Genomic DNA, 19,044 nt, shown 5'->3' on the forward strand with positions numbered 1-19,044 from the left:
CATTATTTTAAAAAGCATGACTGGGATTGTGGCTCAGAGGTAGAGTGCTCATCTAGCACACGTGAGGCCCAGGGTTTGATCCTTAGCACCACATAAAAATAAGTAAATAAAATAAAGGTATTGTGTCCAACCAACTCTAAAACAAATAAATATTTTTTTTAAAAAAGCATGAAACAGAAAAATTACATAAAATAATACAAAAATACTAATTGATAATATTTATCTTATGGTTTTTATTATAAAATATAATGTAGAGTGCTGTAAAACATCAAGTTTGGAAGTCTGTAGGAGTCTTTAAAAGTGAATTTTCCTTTGTGAAAAAAAGGAATTAACTTTAGTATTTCACAACCACTTTTGGACTCCTCATTTTGCTATCCTAATACAAACAGAATCTTTTTTGAAATTATAAGGCATTGTTTAAAATTTTAATATAAACTTCAGATATGTTTATCTTCTATCCTTTAATTAGAAACATATGCTTCCAATAAATAATACTCTCTTTTACTTTAAAATATTCATAATAAGTGTCAATTAGAAATCACTGCTGAGATATGTGAGAGTTAAAATTTCTAGGCAGCATATTAATTTAAGGGAAAGAGGCATCTTCTGGAACCCTTAAGAATCATCAGGACTGACTTAATGAGCTGTCAGCAAGAGGTCAGTGGGGTTTCAGCAGACTAGTAGCTTTCTTAGAATTCTCTTTTAAATAGCAAGGACTGATTTTTTTTTTTTTGAGGGGGAAAAATTCCTTGTTTTCTTCTCTTAAAAAAAAAAGATAAAGCTCTTAAAAATTTAACTTAAAAATCCTTTCTTCATTTCTTAACCACTTCTTTTAATACTTTTTGTTTGAAACCTCTTACTGTCAACATATTTTTCCTGTCAACATATTTTTCTTGTCAACATGTTTAGTGCTGTCATTGTATTTTTCCTAATAATACAAATGGTAAATAAGGAGTCTTTCACCTTTCATCATAAAACAGCCCTGATTATATTCCAAATAATCAGTTTATCTTGCTTTTCTTTATACATTTTCTTGAGAAAGTTGGAATAATAGTTTGAATTTTATACGTATTTCCTCAATCATCAAAAAATACATTAATAATTCACAGTAAGAACCAATTTATTCCATATACTAACCATTCTTCTCAATCTACTTGAAAATATAAAGAACAAATTATACTTATTTTAGCATTGGTGTTAAAGTGAAACTAGTTGTTGTCAATACTTATCTAATTTTAACTTCCTAATTCTCAGATCCCATTGTTTATAGAGTATGTGAGTTTTCAATGATATATGTGCATCTTGTTTCTTATTAACATGGAAAACCCAAAGGTTTGAGACACTTTTCAACCTTCTTGTGAACCCTATATTGAAACCAATTTGAGACTACTAGAGATATTTTCAAATAATTTCTTGAGATCCCCATTTCTTATTGTCCTGTATGAATAAAGAAATTAATAATTTCTCTTGCTTCCTCAAAACTGGAAGAAGTAAATCTCAATGAGAGATAACTTGAAAGTAAAAACAGTTTTACTTACCACATTTTCTTTATCACAATATGAACTGAAATCACTTGACACAATTGCCGCATACTGGACCAGAACTTTATTGATAGTCTAAGAAAGAAAAACACTGTGAAATTTATTCCGGCAAGTATGCAGTTTTACATGTACTATATAGGCTAATTCAAGGTCAAACTTAAGTGTTTTCCCTGAAAGGGAGCCATCAACAGTGATTAAATCTAATCATTATAAAAAAAACTTCAATCAAAGTATCATAATTACTTGATAATTTGTCATAGTTCTGAGTACATTTGAAATATTCCACATGAATCCATCCTATTTTAATATAATTTGCTCCACTGTAAAATGCTTTATTTTCTATTACTCAGAATATACATTGGCCATCTCATGGCAACCTCCAACATGCTGTGTACTTACTATGTAGTGGTCTTTAATGGTCCCCTTTCCCATTTTTAAATAGATAATATTATGCTCTGTATCATCTTCCATACCTGTCATGCCAAATTTATCTGTAGTGGTCATTTTATCAACATTCTCCATTATTTCTAAGTACCTGATTTATGTACACATTACTTAGTAGTGACTATTTCAGTGATAGTGAATCATACTGAGAGTATCAAAAACCATTCCTTAAAACCCAAATGTTAGGGCTGGGGTTGTGGCTCAGCGGTAGAGAACTTTCCCAGTGCGTGCGAGGCCCTGGGTTCAATCCTCAGCATCACATAAAAATAAATAAATAAAAACAAAGGCATTGTGTACAACTAAAAGAAATAAATATTTTTTAAAACCCCCAAATGTTAGCTTTTGTTATGTCATACTATCCTATGTCTTGATACATTTACCACTTTTTACTATTATAATTTGGATATGAAGCGTTGCCAAAGGCTCTTGTGTTGAAAATTTGGTCTCTGATGCAGCAATATTCAGAAGTGGAATTTTGGGGAAGTAATTTGATCACGAGGGCTGTAACCTCATCAGGGGATTAAACCACTGACAGATGAATGGACTGAGAGGTGGTGGAAACTGAGAGGTGGTGGAAACTGAGAGGTGGTGGAAACTGAGAGGTGGTGGAAACTGAGAGGTGGTAGACCTGGTTGAAGAAAGTAGTCCCTGAGGTTGTGACTGGGAAGGGTGTTTGCTGTTATAGCCTCCTTTGTACTTCCCTTTTCTTCCTTTCTCTGTCTCTGTACGTCTCTCTTCTCTCTGCTTCTTGGCTTACTCTGCCATGCCCTTCCACCATGATATTTTTGTCTTACTCACCCTTAGACCTAAAAAAATGGAGCTATCTAAGCATGGACTGAAATCTCAGAAAGCATGAGCCAAAATAAACTGTTCCTCCTTTAAGTTGTTTTTGTCAGGTATCTTGGTCACAGTGACAAAAAGCTGACTAACACCTTTACAACATTATTTATAACCATTTCTGAATCTAAGGATGCCCTTTGCTTCCATTAATTATGGAAAACAGAAAAATGAACAAACTAAGTTCATCAAATTTTATTGCAATTATGGAAATATGTATCAATAAGTTTGGATCCTACTACTTTAACATGTAGCTTAAAGTGTCATAAACCAAATGTGGATGTGATTTTCTTAGAAAAGATGAAGCAAAAGTAACAGTAGAAACATATCATCTCTTTTTAGAAGAAAGTCTAAATAAAAACATTTTTATTTCCTTTTTTGTATAATATATAATGCCTGAAGATATTTTTGTTTTTGTTTTTAATTCAAAATCAACTATGAGAGATATTCCAAAGTCAAGCTAACAGAAAGTGTTTACTCTATAAACATCAATGCACCAAATGTGACTATAAGTTTGTTTATAGTCTTTTAAAATCACAATGAGAATCTGGAATTGGGACAATATGTAGACAGAAAATTGATATTTTTTAGAAGTATGTGGTAATGTGACAATATGCATCAATTTAAATAGAAAGTTAGTCTTGAGACATAAGAGCTTATCAAGCAGCAGACCAACATATTTGGGAAAACAGATGGTTGATCAGATTGAAATATCTTCTAAAAATGTATCTTCAAATTTTACTTTAGACATAATGCTGAATTACTATGGGCTTTCTTAAGGAGTTCTCATTCCTTTGTACATATGAACATTACTCTCAAGTTATAATTTCTTAATGGCAGTGTCAACTGTAGGAATCATTTCACTATATTGCAAGAAAAAACATAGGTCATATTCTTGACTTCAGGAGCTTGTTGCAAGTCAGACATTGTAACTTGCTCAGGATAAAGTTTGGGATACACAAAAATCCCCTGGGTTACTTGCTGAACAGGTCATTTTTGTTTATTTGCTCATTAATTTTTTCTGGAGAAAAAAAGGAGAATCTAGACCTCAATTTACAATTATCCTCAGTGAATCCCCCATATTCTACCACTTTGCTTTACATCATAGAAAAACTCTAGTCCCTTGAATTTACGTGTGGAATAAATAATCCTGGGATCTCACATTCTCTAGACTAAGAATGCCAATGGAAATAAGCCAGGATGGACTGGAGGTAAAGAAAAGTGCACAGTCTTATGGGATATAGTTTAAGACAATGTGCCTGCAGAGTGGCAATTATAATGCTGTAATAGCTCCTTGGTATTGTTTACTAATATGCAAAGTATACTTGATTCAAAATGTGCAGTGCATATTTTAAGGGCAACTTCAATTTCATTTTAATTTATTTAATGAAATAAAATCACTACCAGACAGTTGTCTCCTAATACTAATACATATGTAATGCCTCTTAACTCATTGGTTTTCAGAGTGCAGCTCTGGGATCAGCAGCACCATAAGCATCACCTGGAAACAGCTGGTCCCATCCCATATCTGCAGTTAGCAATTTTGGAGTTGAGCCCCTGTAGTCTGGGTCTTAAACAAACCTTCAAGTGATTTTGACCATATTAGTTTGAGAACTACTGTCCTAACTAATACTTGGGAAGACAGGGGTAACTATGGAAGGGGTCCTAAGAAAGACCTGTATATGCGTTTAGGTTATGATTATCTTTGGGGGACTGGGCTATAGAAGTGAGAACAGTGCAGAGAGACCACACGCAGCCTAGTGGGTATGTTTGAATCTTGTTCCATAATAAAATACAGTTTATATGAAGAAATGATCATGAGAGGTAGAGGGTTCTTTTACAGATGCAGACAAAAAAATTACTATTCCAAGAGCTCCATATTTAAAAAAAGATGAAATTCTAATAGGATTGTGGCAGTAGAAGCCAATGATTCTGCTGCATTTAGAGTATTAGACAGGCTGACTAAAATATCTCCCAGCCTCAGTCAGTTCTGATCTGACATGCAGCTACTGGTGTAGCATCCAGTGGGATAGGCATCAATTATCCAGACAAAGGCTCTGTGGTTTTCTGAGCTAACACCACACTAGAAGGAGTGGGCTGAATATCTTGTTAACACTCCAGTAGTTCCATCTATTGCATTGCTCTTATCAGTGAGTTAAGAATTCTGGATCAAAACGTATCTTTCATTCACATTTTATGCATGTAACAGTACAGTATTAGATCAATGAAAGGAGGACAGGAAGACTGTCACATCAATTCACCAACAGCAGAACTGTAACTTGGATGCCTTATGTTCTGTATTTTAACACATCCAAAATATGATAGGGCACCCCAATTCTTCCACCACAGATGCCCAGGTTTGGCCTCACAAGTAAAAATAGTGAGATTCTCTTCCCAGGCTCACCAATTTATTTCTGACCACTTCAGGATGAGGAGGGAATGCAGCGTAGTGATTAAAAGCATTGCATGCATACCATTTTTAGGTGGGTGCTTTGTTTCTATAATTTAAATATTTTGAGCCTGTGCCATCATTTGAAACTTAGGGAAGATAATAGTATCAATTTCACAGGGTTGTTGTGAAGAATAAGTGAGACACCCTATATACATTAGATTTATATAGTGAGACACCCTATATAAAATATTAGCATTTTACAGACTTAATATATTGTTATTATTAATTTTGAAACTAGTATAAGATTCCAGAAAACCAGGAATAGGAATGCATGTGCTTTGTTCACCATAATATCTCCATCTGGAAAATAGAAAAGTTTGTATGTAGGACAATCAGTTAATATGTGTTGTTTTTAAGTAATATTAATGGTATCATTGTTTAATATCACCTTTTAAAATCAAACTCTCTGTACTTGTTAAGAGCAACAACATGATCACAGGAGTAGTCACCCACTTGGTGAGTCAGCTCAGCTTCTGAATGTCCCTTGTATGAAATTTGCAGCATCTTGTTTGGCATCTTAATCATTCTTATAAACTCTTTAGAAGAAATAATCATCCCCGAAACTCCCATTTTTTGAGGGCGAAATCTTCTAAAATATCTGCAGGCATCATTAATATGTCTTATTTCTAGGAGATGGTTCAAATCAGTATAAATCCCAAAAAGAGAATGAATGCATTTTCTGTGTATTTTGATATGAGTATTCCAATCCTAAGAGGGTAGAGTGTTTGAGACTAATAGTGACATCTTATGGAATTAAAACAAAAGAAAAAGCTCCAATGGTCTGAAGTTATTACAAAATAGCAAATTATATTAATCACAAACTTTCATCTCTATCTAATTTTTACATAGACACAAATTATAGATAAAAAGGCTGACACTGGAAAAAAAAGAATCCAAATGATGTTTATGTATCCTTTCATTTGTTTATTTATTTTTCTTTTTAAAATCTATTTTGCGTTTTAAGACATTGTGAGAGTTAAAAAATACTGACATGATTTTTTAAAATCATTCTCACAAAATAGAATCTCTATTTCAATGCAAAACACAAATTTCTTTCCAAGGAAGTGTTTTTCACTATTACATTATTTATCTGTGATAATGATTAGATATTGTTGAATTCCTATACATTAAAAATGTTTTACTTAATTGAAATTTTTATTGTACCAAAAAACACACATTTTCTCAGTGGCACATACATGGAACTTAAATCTTTTCTTCTTGGTTGAGTGAATGTTTCTTAAGTGTGATTCTGATGGGATCTGTCTATACCCTCCTATCCCAAAATGGCTGGATTGGGCTCAGCCTGGCAGCTTCAGAAAGCTGAGTTGTTCAGGGGAGTTGTTCAGGACCTTGGCCTGGTTAGCATTCCTCCTTTCTCACATTACTTCCATGTCTTCTGCCATTACCTGCTTCCTGGTTCCTCCAACAATGAACTTTCTGCTGTACTTGTCTGATGTGTACAACTACAATAGTATGTTACTAAATATATACACTCTGAGTTTTGAATTCTCATATGATCCTTCATCTGCTACAGGTTCTACAGTTCCCAGAATAGCATGTGACATACTTTCTCAAACACTATATTCCTAATGACCTCATTTCATTTATTTTTTTGGTATTTACCCAACATTCAGCTTTTAGAATAATTCTTTTATAGATTTTATCCTATTAGGGGACTGTTATCATCTAATACCAAGAAAGTTCTCTCTAGGAATAATCGAAATAGATGTTTTTTTAGTTATTATCTTAAAGAGTAGAAGATTACTTGAGTCTTCCTAAATAATAGGTACAAGGATATGAGTTGAACGTATTTCATGGCAAAAAAATATTGTAATAGAGTTTATGCTGACAGTTTGCTTAACAGTCTTCGTGACTGCACATTTTATGCTGGCTAGCCTTTTAGCCTGTTCTTTGAGGTTCTTTACAATGTGGACCTAGTTTTCCCATATTATTTTGTGAGCCTTCTGGGCTTGACTTACCCCATGGCATCTCCTTGTGGGGACCTCTTGGGCTAAATTTCTTTTGCCACAGAGTGGGGAAGATATCTTACAGGGTCATTCAAAAACGGTTTGATGTTTTATGATACAGAATTAAATCTTTGTGGTGTAAAACTATGAAATTTCTGGATTTATTGTTACCTTAGCATAACTCTGTCTTATCACAGTTAATAAAGATGCTATCTCCTGCAAGACATCTTTCCTAATTATCTGTGAGAGAATCTGATTAAACTTTTCTAAGAGTTAAGCCTATCTCTAACCTCACTGAACAGGTTCAGACCCAAACCTGCCATTCACAATGGACCTTAACTTTTCAGTCTTTTCAATGATAATGTCAAATGAAGATATGTAGTTTGTATGTTTCTGGTTTAAAGCAGTTGCATGATCAATGTACACATCTGTTATGAGCTCAAATATGTTTCCTCAAGATTTTTCTGTTGAGGGGCTGGGGTTGTGGCTCAGTAGTAGACAGCTTGCCTAGCCTGTTTTAGGCACTGGGTTTGATTCTCAATACTGCGTATAAACAAGTAAAATAAAGGTCCATTGACAACTAAAACACAACAACAACAACAACAACAACAACAACACCTCTTCTGTTGAACCCTGTACCAGTACCTCAGAATGTGACAGTATTTCGAGAAAAGTTGTGGTTTTTTTTTTTTTTTTGTATCAGGAATTGAACCCAGGGGCACTTAACCACTGAATCACATTTCCAGCCCTATTTTTATTTTTTTATTTGAAGAGACAGGCTCTCACTAGGTTGCTCAGGGCACCTTTAAATTGCTAAGACTGGCCTCAAACTTACTATTCTCCTGCCTCAGCTTTCCAAACTATTGGGATTATAGGCATACACCACCACACCCAACTGGAGAAAGATAATTAAGGTAAAATGACACCTCTATGATGGACTCTAATCCAATCTGTCATCCTTAATTTGAATACAAAGACATCAGCCACACCTTATACACAGAGGAAAGATCTTGTGAGGACATAGTGAAAAAGCAGGACATCTACAAACTAGAGAGAGAGGCCTCAGAAGAAACCAGACTTGTGGATACCTGGATCTTAGGCTTCTAGCCTTTAGAACTGGGCGAAAATAAATTTCTGTTGTTTAAGATGCTTAGTATGTGGTATTTTGTTATAGCAGACTTGATATCTAAGAATTAATACATCTTAAAAAGTACAAAATTTAAACTGAGTTTTGTCATTCCCCTATTTTCTAACATGTCAAAATACACACACACACACACACACACACACACACACACACACACACACACACATTTCAACCTCTTGATCCTCTGATTATAGCATTTGAGTTTGTCACAGTTATTTACAGTTTTGGTCTTCCTACTATAAGTTTTCTTCAGATAGAGATTATGCTTATTCACTACTACCCCATTATAACATTAATAAGTGTTCAAGTAATCAGTGAGCTCTCACTGAATGAACATCCAAAACCTCAGTCATCATTCAACCCATGGAGCCAGACTTACATTTAGGTTGGTCAGACACAGGAATGTATAGATAGTTCCTCTAAATTCCTACCCTGCTCAACAATCCCCCAATGTTTAGTGTTCCCTAAATTAGCCAAAAGATTAAGTCTAAACTTCACCTGTATAACAGAAATCTTCTAGTGATGAACCCAGCCTAATTCCATCTTAAGATTGGGAGCCATCTCGTCACAAAGTCATGAAAAGTTAATTTCTATGTTACTATAAATTACTGCAATTTCTAAACTTGCTTGGAATGCCAGCCTGTGTCTTAAACTTACCCGTGCCTGGCTTTCCCTGACTGAACAACAACCCTCTCTAAAACCTTAGCAGCACCTCATAAATTCTGGTGTTGGGATCTAAGTTTACTCCCTAACTTGAAATGTTGAACCATTTAGATCATTAACCTACTATCTGCCTTTGTATTGTGCTTGTCAAAATCCTGTTATCTGTAAGTTCTCAAGACACCCCACTTTGCAACTTTTTGTGCTATGAAACCATGCTCCTCGAGAGCTGGAGGACTGAGCTGGAGGACTGTCCTCTAACCCACGGATTTCAGGAGAGACAGTCCCGTTGGTCAGAATTACAAGCTTGCTTTAATTTGATTTAAAGTTGGAGTCCGAGGACTTTTTTTTTTTTTTTTTTTTGCTTTGTGGTTTAACAAAGATCAGAGCCTATCTTCATTCCCCCAACTTTTCCTTCTCCTGAAAAAAACCTTCTTCCTCTGCCCTTGCCCTCATGTTCAACTTTACCTCTTATTTTGTTTTTGCTGTTCCTCTGGGTTAGAATACTTTTCTAACCTTTAAGGCTTCCATAAGCCCTACTTTTACCATGAAGCTTCTATTTCAGCTGTCAGCAGATTCCCTTCCACTCGATTTAGGGTAGATCCCACCACGCTCAAGGCTGAATTGTGTCTCCTTTCTTGTCATCTTCCAATTATTTTATGGTATATGATTTTTTTTGGGGGGGTAATATTTGATAGACAGAAGCTGCTTCTTTTCTTTCTTACATTTTCTTTGAAAATATTGGCAAACTTAAAAGCACACAGTAAGCTGCCTTACATTTTGAGAAGTAAAAAAGGCCTTAGGAGAAATTTGGTTGACCAAAATCAATCTGTCACATAAGAAAACTAAATTCATCAAAATCAATTTTGTTCAGATTCACATGACACTTATTGGTTGATTTATAATCAGAACTCAGTTTTTATGACTCCAAGTTCACTATATCTTTCACTATGCAACAGGATCTGCTAAAATATATTTTTCATTTATATATAAAATGCCAAGGCTTACTTTCAGCTAGAAAGTACTATATTTGAAACAGAAATAATTTGGCCATCTATGATAATCTCTTCATTTATAATGACTAAGTCATCCATGTGAATAATAAACAGGCTTTGTAACATGATAAATCTACACTGAAGAAACAGGAAATGTTTGAGTTCAGAAGACAAATGTGGAAACAACTGAATCTGCTAGTAGACAATTACAAATTGAACTGGGGCAGTTGTGTCAGATAAGAGTGCCACATTTTCCAGGTTCAAACAGCCCTGGGAAAAATTCATTCCATTCAACCTACCTTTGCAAATCTTCTCATTAAGTGAGATAATGCCTCAGGATTAGGGCATTCCAGTTTCTTAATAATCTCGAAGCTCTGATTAAGCTGAGCAAAGACATCAACCACGGAGCAAGAGAAGAGTGCATGATCAGACGTCTGCTGGAACTGAAGAGGGAAGAGGTGAAATCATCATTAAGCATATTGGGATGTTATATCACATGAACAAATGAATCTCCCAAATTATGCACCAACATTTTCTAGGTACAAAATGCTTACTCACTTTCAAATAGTTCAACTAATTTTCTGGAAAGTACAATTGTATTAATTTCATGGGACAGGCTGCTGCTAATTTCTTTTTCCATCACAGAATTGAGGATGTGGTTCTTCCAAATATTTCCCTCTCAAGGGCCATTAGAACAGTTTTGTGAGCTGGTTGTCACTCAGGACATTTGAGAATTGTTGCAGAGGAATGGGAGGACATGTGTTTCTAATCTACAAATCCTGAAATGCTTCCAGGATGACAAGGAAGTTAAGTACAAGCCTGGGGAACTTGTAAAGTCTGACCTGGTTCAGAAGAAAAGAAGAATCTTGCGGTGTTGGTTGGGTGTGGGGGAGAGGGAATAAGGGCGATGGAGTTTTTTGTTCCTTTGTTTTTAATTCAAGCAATTTCCTAGAATTCTGACCAGTCTTTTGAAATTGTTTTAAAATTATCTTATTCATTGGAGTATTAAAACGGAACTCAACTAATAACAATGAGCCTAACAATTCCTGTCAGCTTAAGCTTAAGCTTAAGGTGAGCAATGTGATGGAATTATAGCAATAAGCAAACGTAAAGTAATTTAAACTCACTCCATCTTTTTTATCTCTTCCCAGTGCTCCATGAAGGAATTCCATTGACACATCTTCATTTTCATCTAGCCACTGCATAACAAAAGGTTCAAACCACCTAAAAAATATTAACCATGTTACATCACACAGGGCATTATTTGCATGTTCTTAACAGGAATGCTGTTTTTTTTTTTTTTCTGGTATGATAATACAGAAGCAAAAACCTCCTGTCATTCTCCTTTTCCATTTTCTTCCTCAGATGTCTTTACCTTTATTTCATCAAATACATTCCTCTCTCTCTTTCCTTCAATTTCTATCTCTTTCATTGTTCTTCCCATGCTACCTCAAATCTGCTGAGTTCTCAAAACCTACCCTGCAATTCCCCTACAATTAATTCAAATTCCTATAAAGCATCCACCTTGTGTGCTATATCCCCTATCATGCCATTCCAATATTTCTTACTTCTGTTTCATTGAGTACCTATGCATACACACAAATATCCTGTACTATGTAATATTCTGACTTCTTACTTATGATTTAGAATCCATCTGCAATGGTTTTTGAGAACAGTTTAAGTTCCCTTTCTATATGGATGCCCTGTTGATCCAGCACCATTTAACACTCTCCATTCTACCACAATGAATTAATATCTTTGATGGAAATCAGGTGATGGCACATGTATGAGTCTATCTCTGAACTACCTTATTTCTCTGGTTCATTGTCATTTGATAACATCACACTTAGTTTTACTGTATCTTTTTAATGAGCCTTGATAACCAAAGAGTAGTTTTCCATCTTTTCAAACTTCCTCTTTCAGATGTCTGAGAATTCTTAGCCCTTTGCATTTTACATGCATTTTTAATGAATTTATCAATTTGCACAAAAATAACTTTTAGAATTTTCATAGGATTACAATGAATCTGTCAATGTGGGAGAACTACCATTTTTATAATAATTGAACTATTTAGGAATATTGTAGATTTTATTCAGCACATCTTAAATTTCTCTTAGTAACATGCTCTAGTAGCTTGAAAATAGGGCTTGCACAGTCTTCCTCACATTTATTTCTGATGATTTCAATGTTTATTTAAGTGGTATGCTTTATATATAATTTTCTAATTGTGACCATAATACAGAAAGTTCATCAAGTTTTACATAGACTTACAACATTTACTAATTATATTAATTTTCTTATACTTTCTTTTGAATTTTCTAGGTGTACACTATATCATATGCAAATAAAATAGCATCATTATTTGTTGTTTACAGTCATAATTTCTATTCCATTTTTTTTGGTCCTAGGGATTGAATCCAGGGCTTCCTGCAAACAAGGCAAGCACTCTACCACTGAGCTATATCTCCAGCTCAGCAATCACACTTTTCTATTCCTTTCTTGTCTTATTGTACTGCCTATGATTTCTAGTACAATGTTGAATAAGAACAATATTATAAGATATGTCTCTCTCTTTCTTTTCTTAGCCATACTGGGGATTGAGCCTAGAGTGCCTCATGCATGCTAGGCAAACGCTACCATGATCTATATTCATAGCCTTTTAAAATTTTATTTCAAGACAAGAATTACTAAGTTGCTGAAGCTGACCTGCAATTTGTGATCTCCAGTAGCTGAGATTACAGGCATGTGCCACCATGCCTGACCAGATATGTCTCATTCTTGATCTTAAGGGGAAGCTTTCAAAATTTTATCAATAAACATCATGTTTCTGTGGTTGTTTTCTTACTGCTGTTATTTTGAGGAGGGTAGCTTTTTATTAGATTTAGATAGTTTCCTTCCATTCTTAACTTGGTAAGATATATTTATAACCAATTAATTTTTATTTTATCAAATTATTTTCTATGTCTAGTGTAATGATTATAGGGATTTTCTCCTTTACTCTTTAAAACAGGGTGAGTTACACTGATTTCTCAATGCTTAACTGATCTCATATCCCAGGAAGAAATTTTCTTTGGTGATATTATATTAGCCTTTTATAAATTGCTGGATTCTATTGGCTCACATCTCATTAAAGTTATTTTTAAAACTATGTTCATGAGATAAATTATATTCTTCTTATCCATATGTTTTGTGTTCTCAATAGGTTTTAGTAGCAAGAATATGCTGGTTTCAAAAGAGAAAAATGATTTGAGTTTTCTTGTGTTCTCTGGAAATTTGTAATAGGGGTGATATTTCTTCCTTAAACATTTGTAAGAATGGCATTTGGACCTGAGATTTTATTTGTGAAACTATTTAGTTAAGTATTCAATTTTAAAAATAGTTATAGTCTTATTAGATTTTACATTTTTCTCATGTCAGCTTAATAAGATTTATTGTAAAAGAAATTTGTACATTTTGTCTAAATTTCTAAATGTATGGAGAAAAATATTTTCTATTTTTCTTGTTTTAGGATCTTTATTGTGCCCTTTTCCAAAGCTAGTGACTTGTGACATTCTGTTTCTCTTTTCCATTGTCCTTGCTAAGGCTTTTTCAATTTTATTAGTCTTTAAAAACCATCTTTGGCTTAACTAATTTCTCCTATTTTTTCTATTTCATTTTTACATCAGGTCATATTGACTATTTTCTTTGTTTTACTTTCTTTTGATTTAATTTTCTGTTTTTAAGATTTCTTCCAATGGTAAAACCATGTGATTGATTTTATTGTATAGTTTGTCTTTGTGAGCTATTAAATTTTATATGGACGTGTTTGTGAGTATGCAAGTGTGTATACAATAATGTCTACAAAAATCGTGAAATCTCTGGATAATTAGATATGGATACACTGATATTGGTGCATAGCTTATAGCCTGACATCTCCAAGTAAGCTATTTTTTTTTTTTGTATTAGGAATTGAACCTAGAGTGCTTTACCACTTAGCCATATCCCCAGTCCTTTTTATTTTTTATTTTGAGACAGAGTCTGGATAAGTTGCTTAGGACCTCACTAAATTGCTGAAGTTGGCTTTGAACTTAACAATCCTCCTGTCTCAGCCTCCCAGATCTCTGGGATTACAGGTGTGTACCACTGTTCTCAGCATGCTATTCTTATTGTGTAAGCTTTATTAATGATTTATTGGTCTGAATGTTTACTCCATTGCTGAAGAAACATAATATCCAAATAGAAGGGTGAATCTGCTGATATTTTCCTTTTACTTGTGGCAATATTTTGCTTAATGTATTTTGCTAATGTTATATGATTCATGAAAATTTAGAATTGATATACATTTTGTTGAACTGCCCCTTGGATCCTCATGAAATATTTTTTTTTATCAAAGTTTTTTTTTAATCCCCCCCCCAGGGGCACTTTACCACTGAACTACATGGCCAGTTCCTTTTTTTTCTTCCTTTTTTTTTTTTTTTGAGATAGGGTTTCACCAAATTGCAGAGGGTCTTGCTACGACGTTACTGAGGTTGGCCTTGAATTTGTGATCCTCCTGCCTCAGCCTATTGAGTCACTGGGATTACAGGCTTGTGCCACTACATCAATTCTTAAAGTACTTTTATTTTAAAGTATATTTTGTTCAATATTAGTATCGCTGCATTACCTTTCTTTCAATTATTGTTACTAACTTTTTATTAACCCCAGGAGCCTGGTACTTTTTTAAGGGTCTTATCATCCTTTTGGTTTCAAACACTTTTTAATGATGTACCTGTAGGCAGTTTTCTTTGCATCATCCTGTTTAGGACTTACATAACTTCTTGAATTTTGGCTTCATGTTTCTCATAAATTTTGTAAAATCCACACCTAGTGTTTTTTTAAACATTGCACTAGTACAGTCATGATTTGCTTAACGAGGAGGATATGTTCTGAGAAGTGCATTAGGTAATTTCTTCATTGTATGAGCATCCTAGTGTAGTTACTAGTTTGTAGTTCACTACAAACCTGGGTTGCATGACATACCACCATTTGTACAGTCCATCAATGGACAAAACAATTTTTTTGTGTTGCATGATTTGTGGTCTCATGTCTTCTCTATTCTTTTTGACTACTTAATTCTTTGTACATTAGCCCTTTATACTTTGTACCAGATAGCACTTGTTTCTTTTTTTTTCCTATACTTTGAACATCTTGTTTCTCTCTGTTTTCACATAGATATTTCCTTCAAACCTATATTCTAATTATTTTTTGTCCTTTTCTGCTGTTTACAATCAGCTCATACATCATATATTATATTTCTAATTTCATTTTACTTTAGTTCTATAATTTCTATTGTATTTTTCCTACAGGTTCAATTTATTTTTTTCTGTTGAAATTTCAAACATTTTAGAAGTATACATTAAAGATTAAAGTCTATGTCTGGTACATCTAATTAGTACCTGCATTTTCTCTTAGATCCTAGCCATTCAGGTCCTGTTGCCTTTAATTTTTTGTTGAATATTGTATGTTGTCTATGAAATACTGTGGATCTTTTGTTGATCATTTACTCCAGAGAGAATTTTTTTTTTCCTTTTAGTCAGAATTCAGGGAGACTATCTTGATCTAGACAGGCTGGGTTTCGTGGTCTATTTCTAGTTTGCTCTTATTTCTAGGACAAAGCCCTACAGGGATTTCACCTAGAGGCCCTGAGTGTTTAAAATATTCCTTCTTTTCTAATAAGGCTTGACCTCTAACTTTTGTCCCTATAGTGCTGTAAGACTGCCAACATCTCCTTTTAGTTTTTAATCTCTCACTTTCTACTTGATTTTTTCCTCCTAAATCTCTACACATAGGCAGGTGAGGATCAGAAAATACCTCAAGGGGAAACTACATGTACAATCCTATGCTTCTGTCTACGTAGTTCCCATTTTTTTCTGATCTTGACCCCATGAGTCCATGCAGCCTTTACATCCCTGTATGCCATTATTTGTTTTGTTTTATTTTTTTCAGCCCAAGGAGATTGCTCCAAATTCTTTTTTTGTCCCAGAGATCTCTATTGCAAATTGGGAAATATATGTGGGTGGGGAGCTCAGGGGAAAAGCTGCACCGCGCAGTTGCCTGTTTGGTGCACTTCTCTTTTCTCAGGGACCCGAATGTCTCCATCCTGAACTGCTTTGTGATGCTTTTTAATCTTATTCACATTTTATAGTTGGTCTTCAGTGAACATTATTATTCAGCTTTTAGTTTAGTGTAGTATGTCTAGGCAGAGCCAGAAGCAGATGGCTCTGGCAAATAGCTCTTTTGTTTTACTCTCCTTTTCCCAATGATACCACCAACTGCTTAGGTGCACACACTTCATGTTTAATTCCTCATTATTTTATCTCCATATGCATTTAGTTGACAAATTCTATAAATTCTATTATTAAAATTTCTATCCCACATATCTTTACCCTTTGCATTCTCACTTCATTCTATATTATTAATATAATCTTTTAAAATATAAAGTATATGGTTTTATTTTATATTTGTATTTTTGATTGATGAAAATGTATATATTTACTATGTGAAAATGTTTTGAAATACGTGTGCATTTTGGAATGCTTAAATCAAGCTGATTAACATATGTATTACCTCACATACTTAAGACTTTTTATGGTGAGAACACATAAAATTGATTCTTAGCAATTTTTAAGAATACAATATGCTGTTATTAACTGTAGTTGCCATGTTGTATAATAGATCTTTTAAACTTATTGCTCCTATATAACTGAAGTTTTGTGTCCTTTGACTTACATCTTCTCACCTCCCCTTCATAATTTTAGCTTTTAACCTTTCTTATTGCCCTACTCTACCTTATCCATGTCTGTTAGAGGTATATTAGAGACTATTAATATGCCATCATTATATTGCTCTTTACCTTCTAAATCTCTTTACTTCCCCCCATTCTGTCTCTTCCAATTCCCACAAAGTTTAATGAATGCAGTACAAGCTTCACAGAATCTATTTACAATGATCTTTTTTCAAAATTACTTTTCCTATATCACTTTCTACTGATTTCATTTCTACTGACAGAATTAGACCTCTAAGCATGGATAAAACATGATTCAAAACATTCAAAACATGAAATACCCTGTCTCACTAGAATAATACTATTTCCTAGGAACCATAGCCAACATATTTCAAAATACATGACTATAATCACAACTTTCATTTCTATCTAAATGTTTTTCTCCCTTTTCTTGCCATAACCTGACCAACTTTTCAAAGTCTACATTAAATGCTATCCCATTCACAAATATCATGCAAAGTTCCCCAACAAGGGTAAGGTCTCTCTTCTCTGAGACCCTATGATACTTTGTTTATGCTCCTTAAGTTAATACTTGTTTCATTTGCCTTGCTTTTTCATGATTTTTGTACTTATATCTCCTGAGTATCTGCCCCCTATAGAGCAAGCTCTTCCTCTTTTGCATTATTGCCTTGTAGTACTTGGTACAGTGACATGGAAAAACCCTTAAATGAAATGATATAAATTTCTAATGCATATAAAATTTACTGGCTAAATAATGATTTCCAATTTAGAAATGTGAATTTCTAAGATAGATGCTCAAGTAAAAGAGAAAAATCTGATGATATAGATCAATACATAACCACCCTCATTAGGAAATCTTGCGTTCCAGCACTTTCATAGGAAGTAATGTCATGTAAACAATTTCTTAGTGTTTATTTCTTTCTCTCTCTATATTGAATATCCAAATAAAAGATACTTAAAAAATGCAACACCATTCAATTAAATATGGCTCAAAGAGATACAAATCTTTTAATGTTAACTTTATGACAGAACTGTCTGTTTTCAAATGAAAACTATGTGAGGAGATTTTAGTGCTACACAATTCAGCTGTAATTTTACAGAACTGTGAATTGAGAACAAACTGGGGGGGGGGGTGTTGAAAAATCAGTACTTACAAGGAGTATTCAGGAACAGCATCCTTGAAGGCAGGAAGTTCGCGCACATATTCATTATAAAACCATTTCACTTTGAAATGCAAATTCATATAATCGGTGCTCTTGCATAATCGCTGCTTCTCATGTTCTATAACAGATAACATCAAACAATTAATAAAGTTTGGTTTGCCAATGGTGCTGCTGTACTCCAATCTACTTTTAGAGGTAGATTAGTGGTATTTATAACAAGAAGATTGTATTAGAGGTAAAGGCAAAGTAAATTGCTGAAGGCAGACCTGAAATTTCAAAATGCAAAAATAATGGCATCTCAAGCAACAATGTGAAATAACTTGAATGTTCTAATATGTCCTGCTAAAAAGGTGAGAATTTTGATAGGCTTAAAGAATAAGAGCATACTTAAGATTTTTCCATTTATCTGCAAACGTTCATATTTTGACTACTTTTAGCCAGATGCACAGTGACAGAGTAAGACCTCTAAACATGGATAAAACATGATTCAAACTAGGCATCATATTCACTGATTAATACAGAACTTGTGAATAGGTAGATAACATTTCTGGCCTAATTATTTAATACTTAAAATATTAAGAAAGTTAAAAAGAAAAGATATCTCAATCAGCCATATAATTTTTTCTTTACCTTTTAAGTTCAACTAAAATTATTTTGCATCCTATAGCTTTTTTGATATTTTGTTAGAAGAGTTTTACTAATATGTGGCATTATTTTCCATCTTGCTTGAAAAGTATAGCTTAAAACTGTTTTTATGACCTGGACTTACAAAAACTAGGAGGAGAGATATGTAATAATGCTACTGAACATATTAATTCCCCCTTGCCCCATATTATCTTGGCCAATTCTGGCTAAATTATAAACACAACCAAACTCAAACCCAAAATATCCCTAGCTGTATTCAGGTTGATTATATGCTCTGATAAGTTCTGGTGGAGATCTATGATTCTCCACTAAGCTCAAGGCTTTGATTCATAGTAAAAACATTCTATATTACATTCTGGGCTGAATTCTGAAAATACTAATTGAAGCAAATAAATTGTTATTAAAAGATTTAGGTTATCCCTGTTTTCTA

The 19,044-nt window shown here is 33.8% G+C and overlaps 1 protein-coding gene across 1 annotated transcript in view; it reads right to left on the bottom strand.

Moving 5' to 3' along the window:
• Unc13c (unc-13 homolog C) overlaps positions 1-19,044 on the bottom strand; it is a 576,758-nt gene that overhangs the window by 108,053 nt on the left and 449,661 nt on the right. The window contains exons 19-22 of the mRNA XM_078049590.1: positions 17,961-18,087; positions 11,171-11,267; positions 10,343-10,486; positions 1,539-1,616 (exon numbers count right to left, since the gene is read on the bottom strand). Of these exons, the coding sequence (XP_077905716.1) occupies positions 1,539-1,616; positions 10,343-10,486; positions 11,171-11,267; positions 17,961-18,087 (446 nt within the window). The remainder of the gene's footprint in view (positions 1-1,538; positions 1,617-10,342; positions 10,487-11,170; positions 11,268-17,960; positions 18,088-19,044) is intronic.

This window comes from Ictidomys tridecemlineatus, chromosome 5 (genome assembly GCF_052094955.1).
Source record: "Ictidomys tridecemlineatus isolate mIctTri1 chromosome 5, mIctTri1.hap1, whole genome shotgun sequence".
Classification (NCBI taxonomy): domain Eukaryota; kingdom Metazoa; phylum Chordata; class Mammalia; order Rodentia; family Sciuridae; genus Ictidomys; species Ictidomys tridecemlineatus.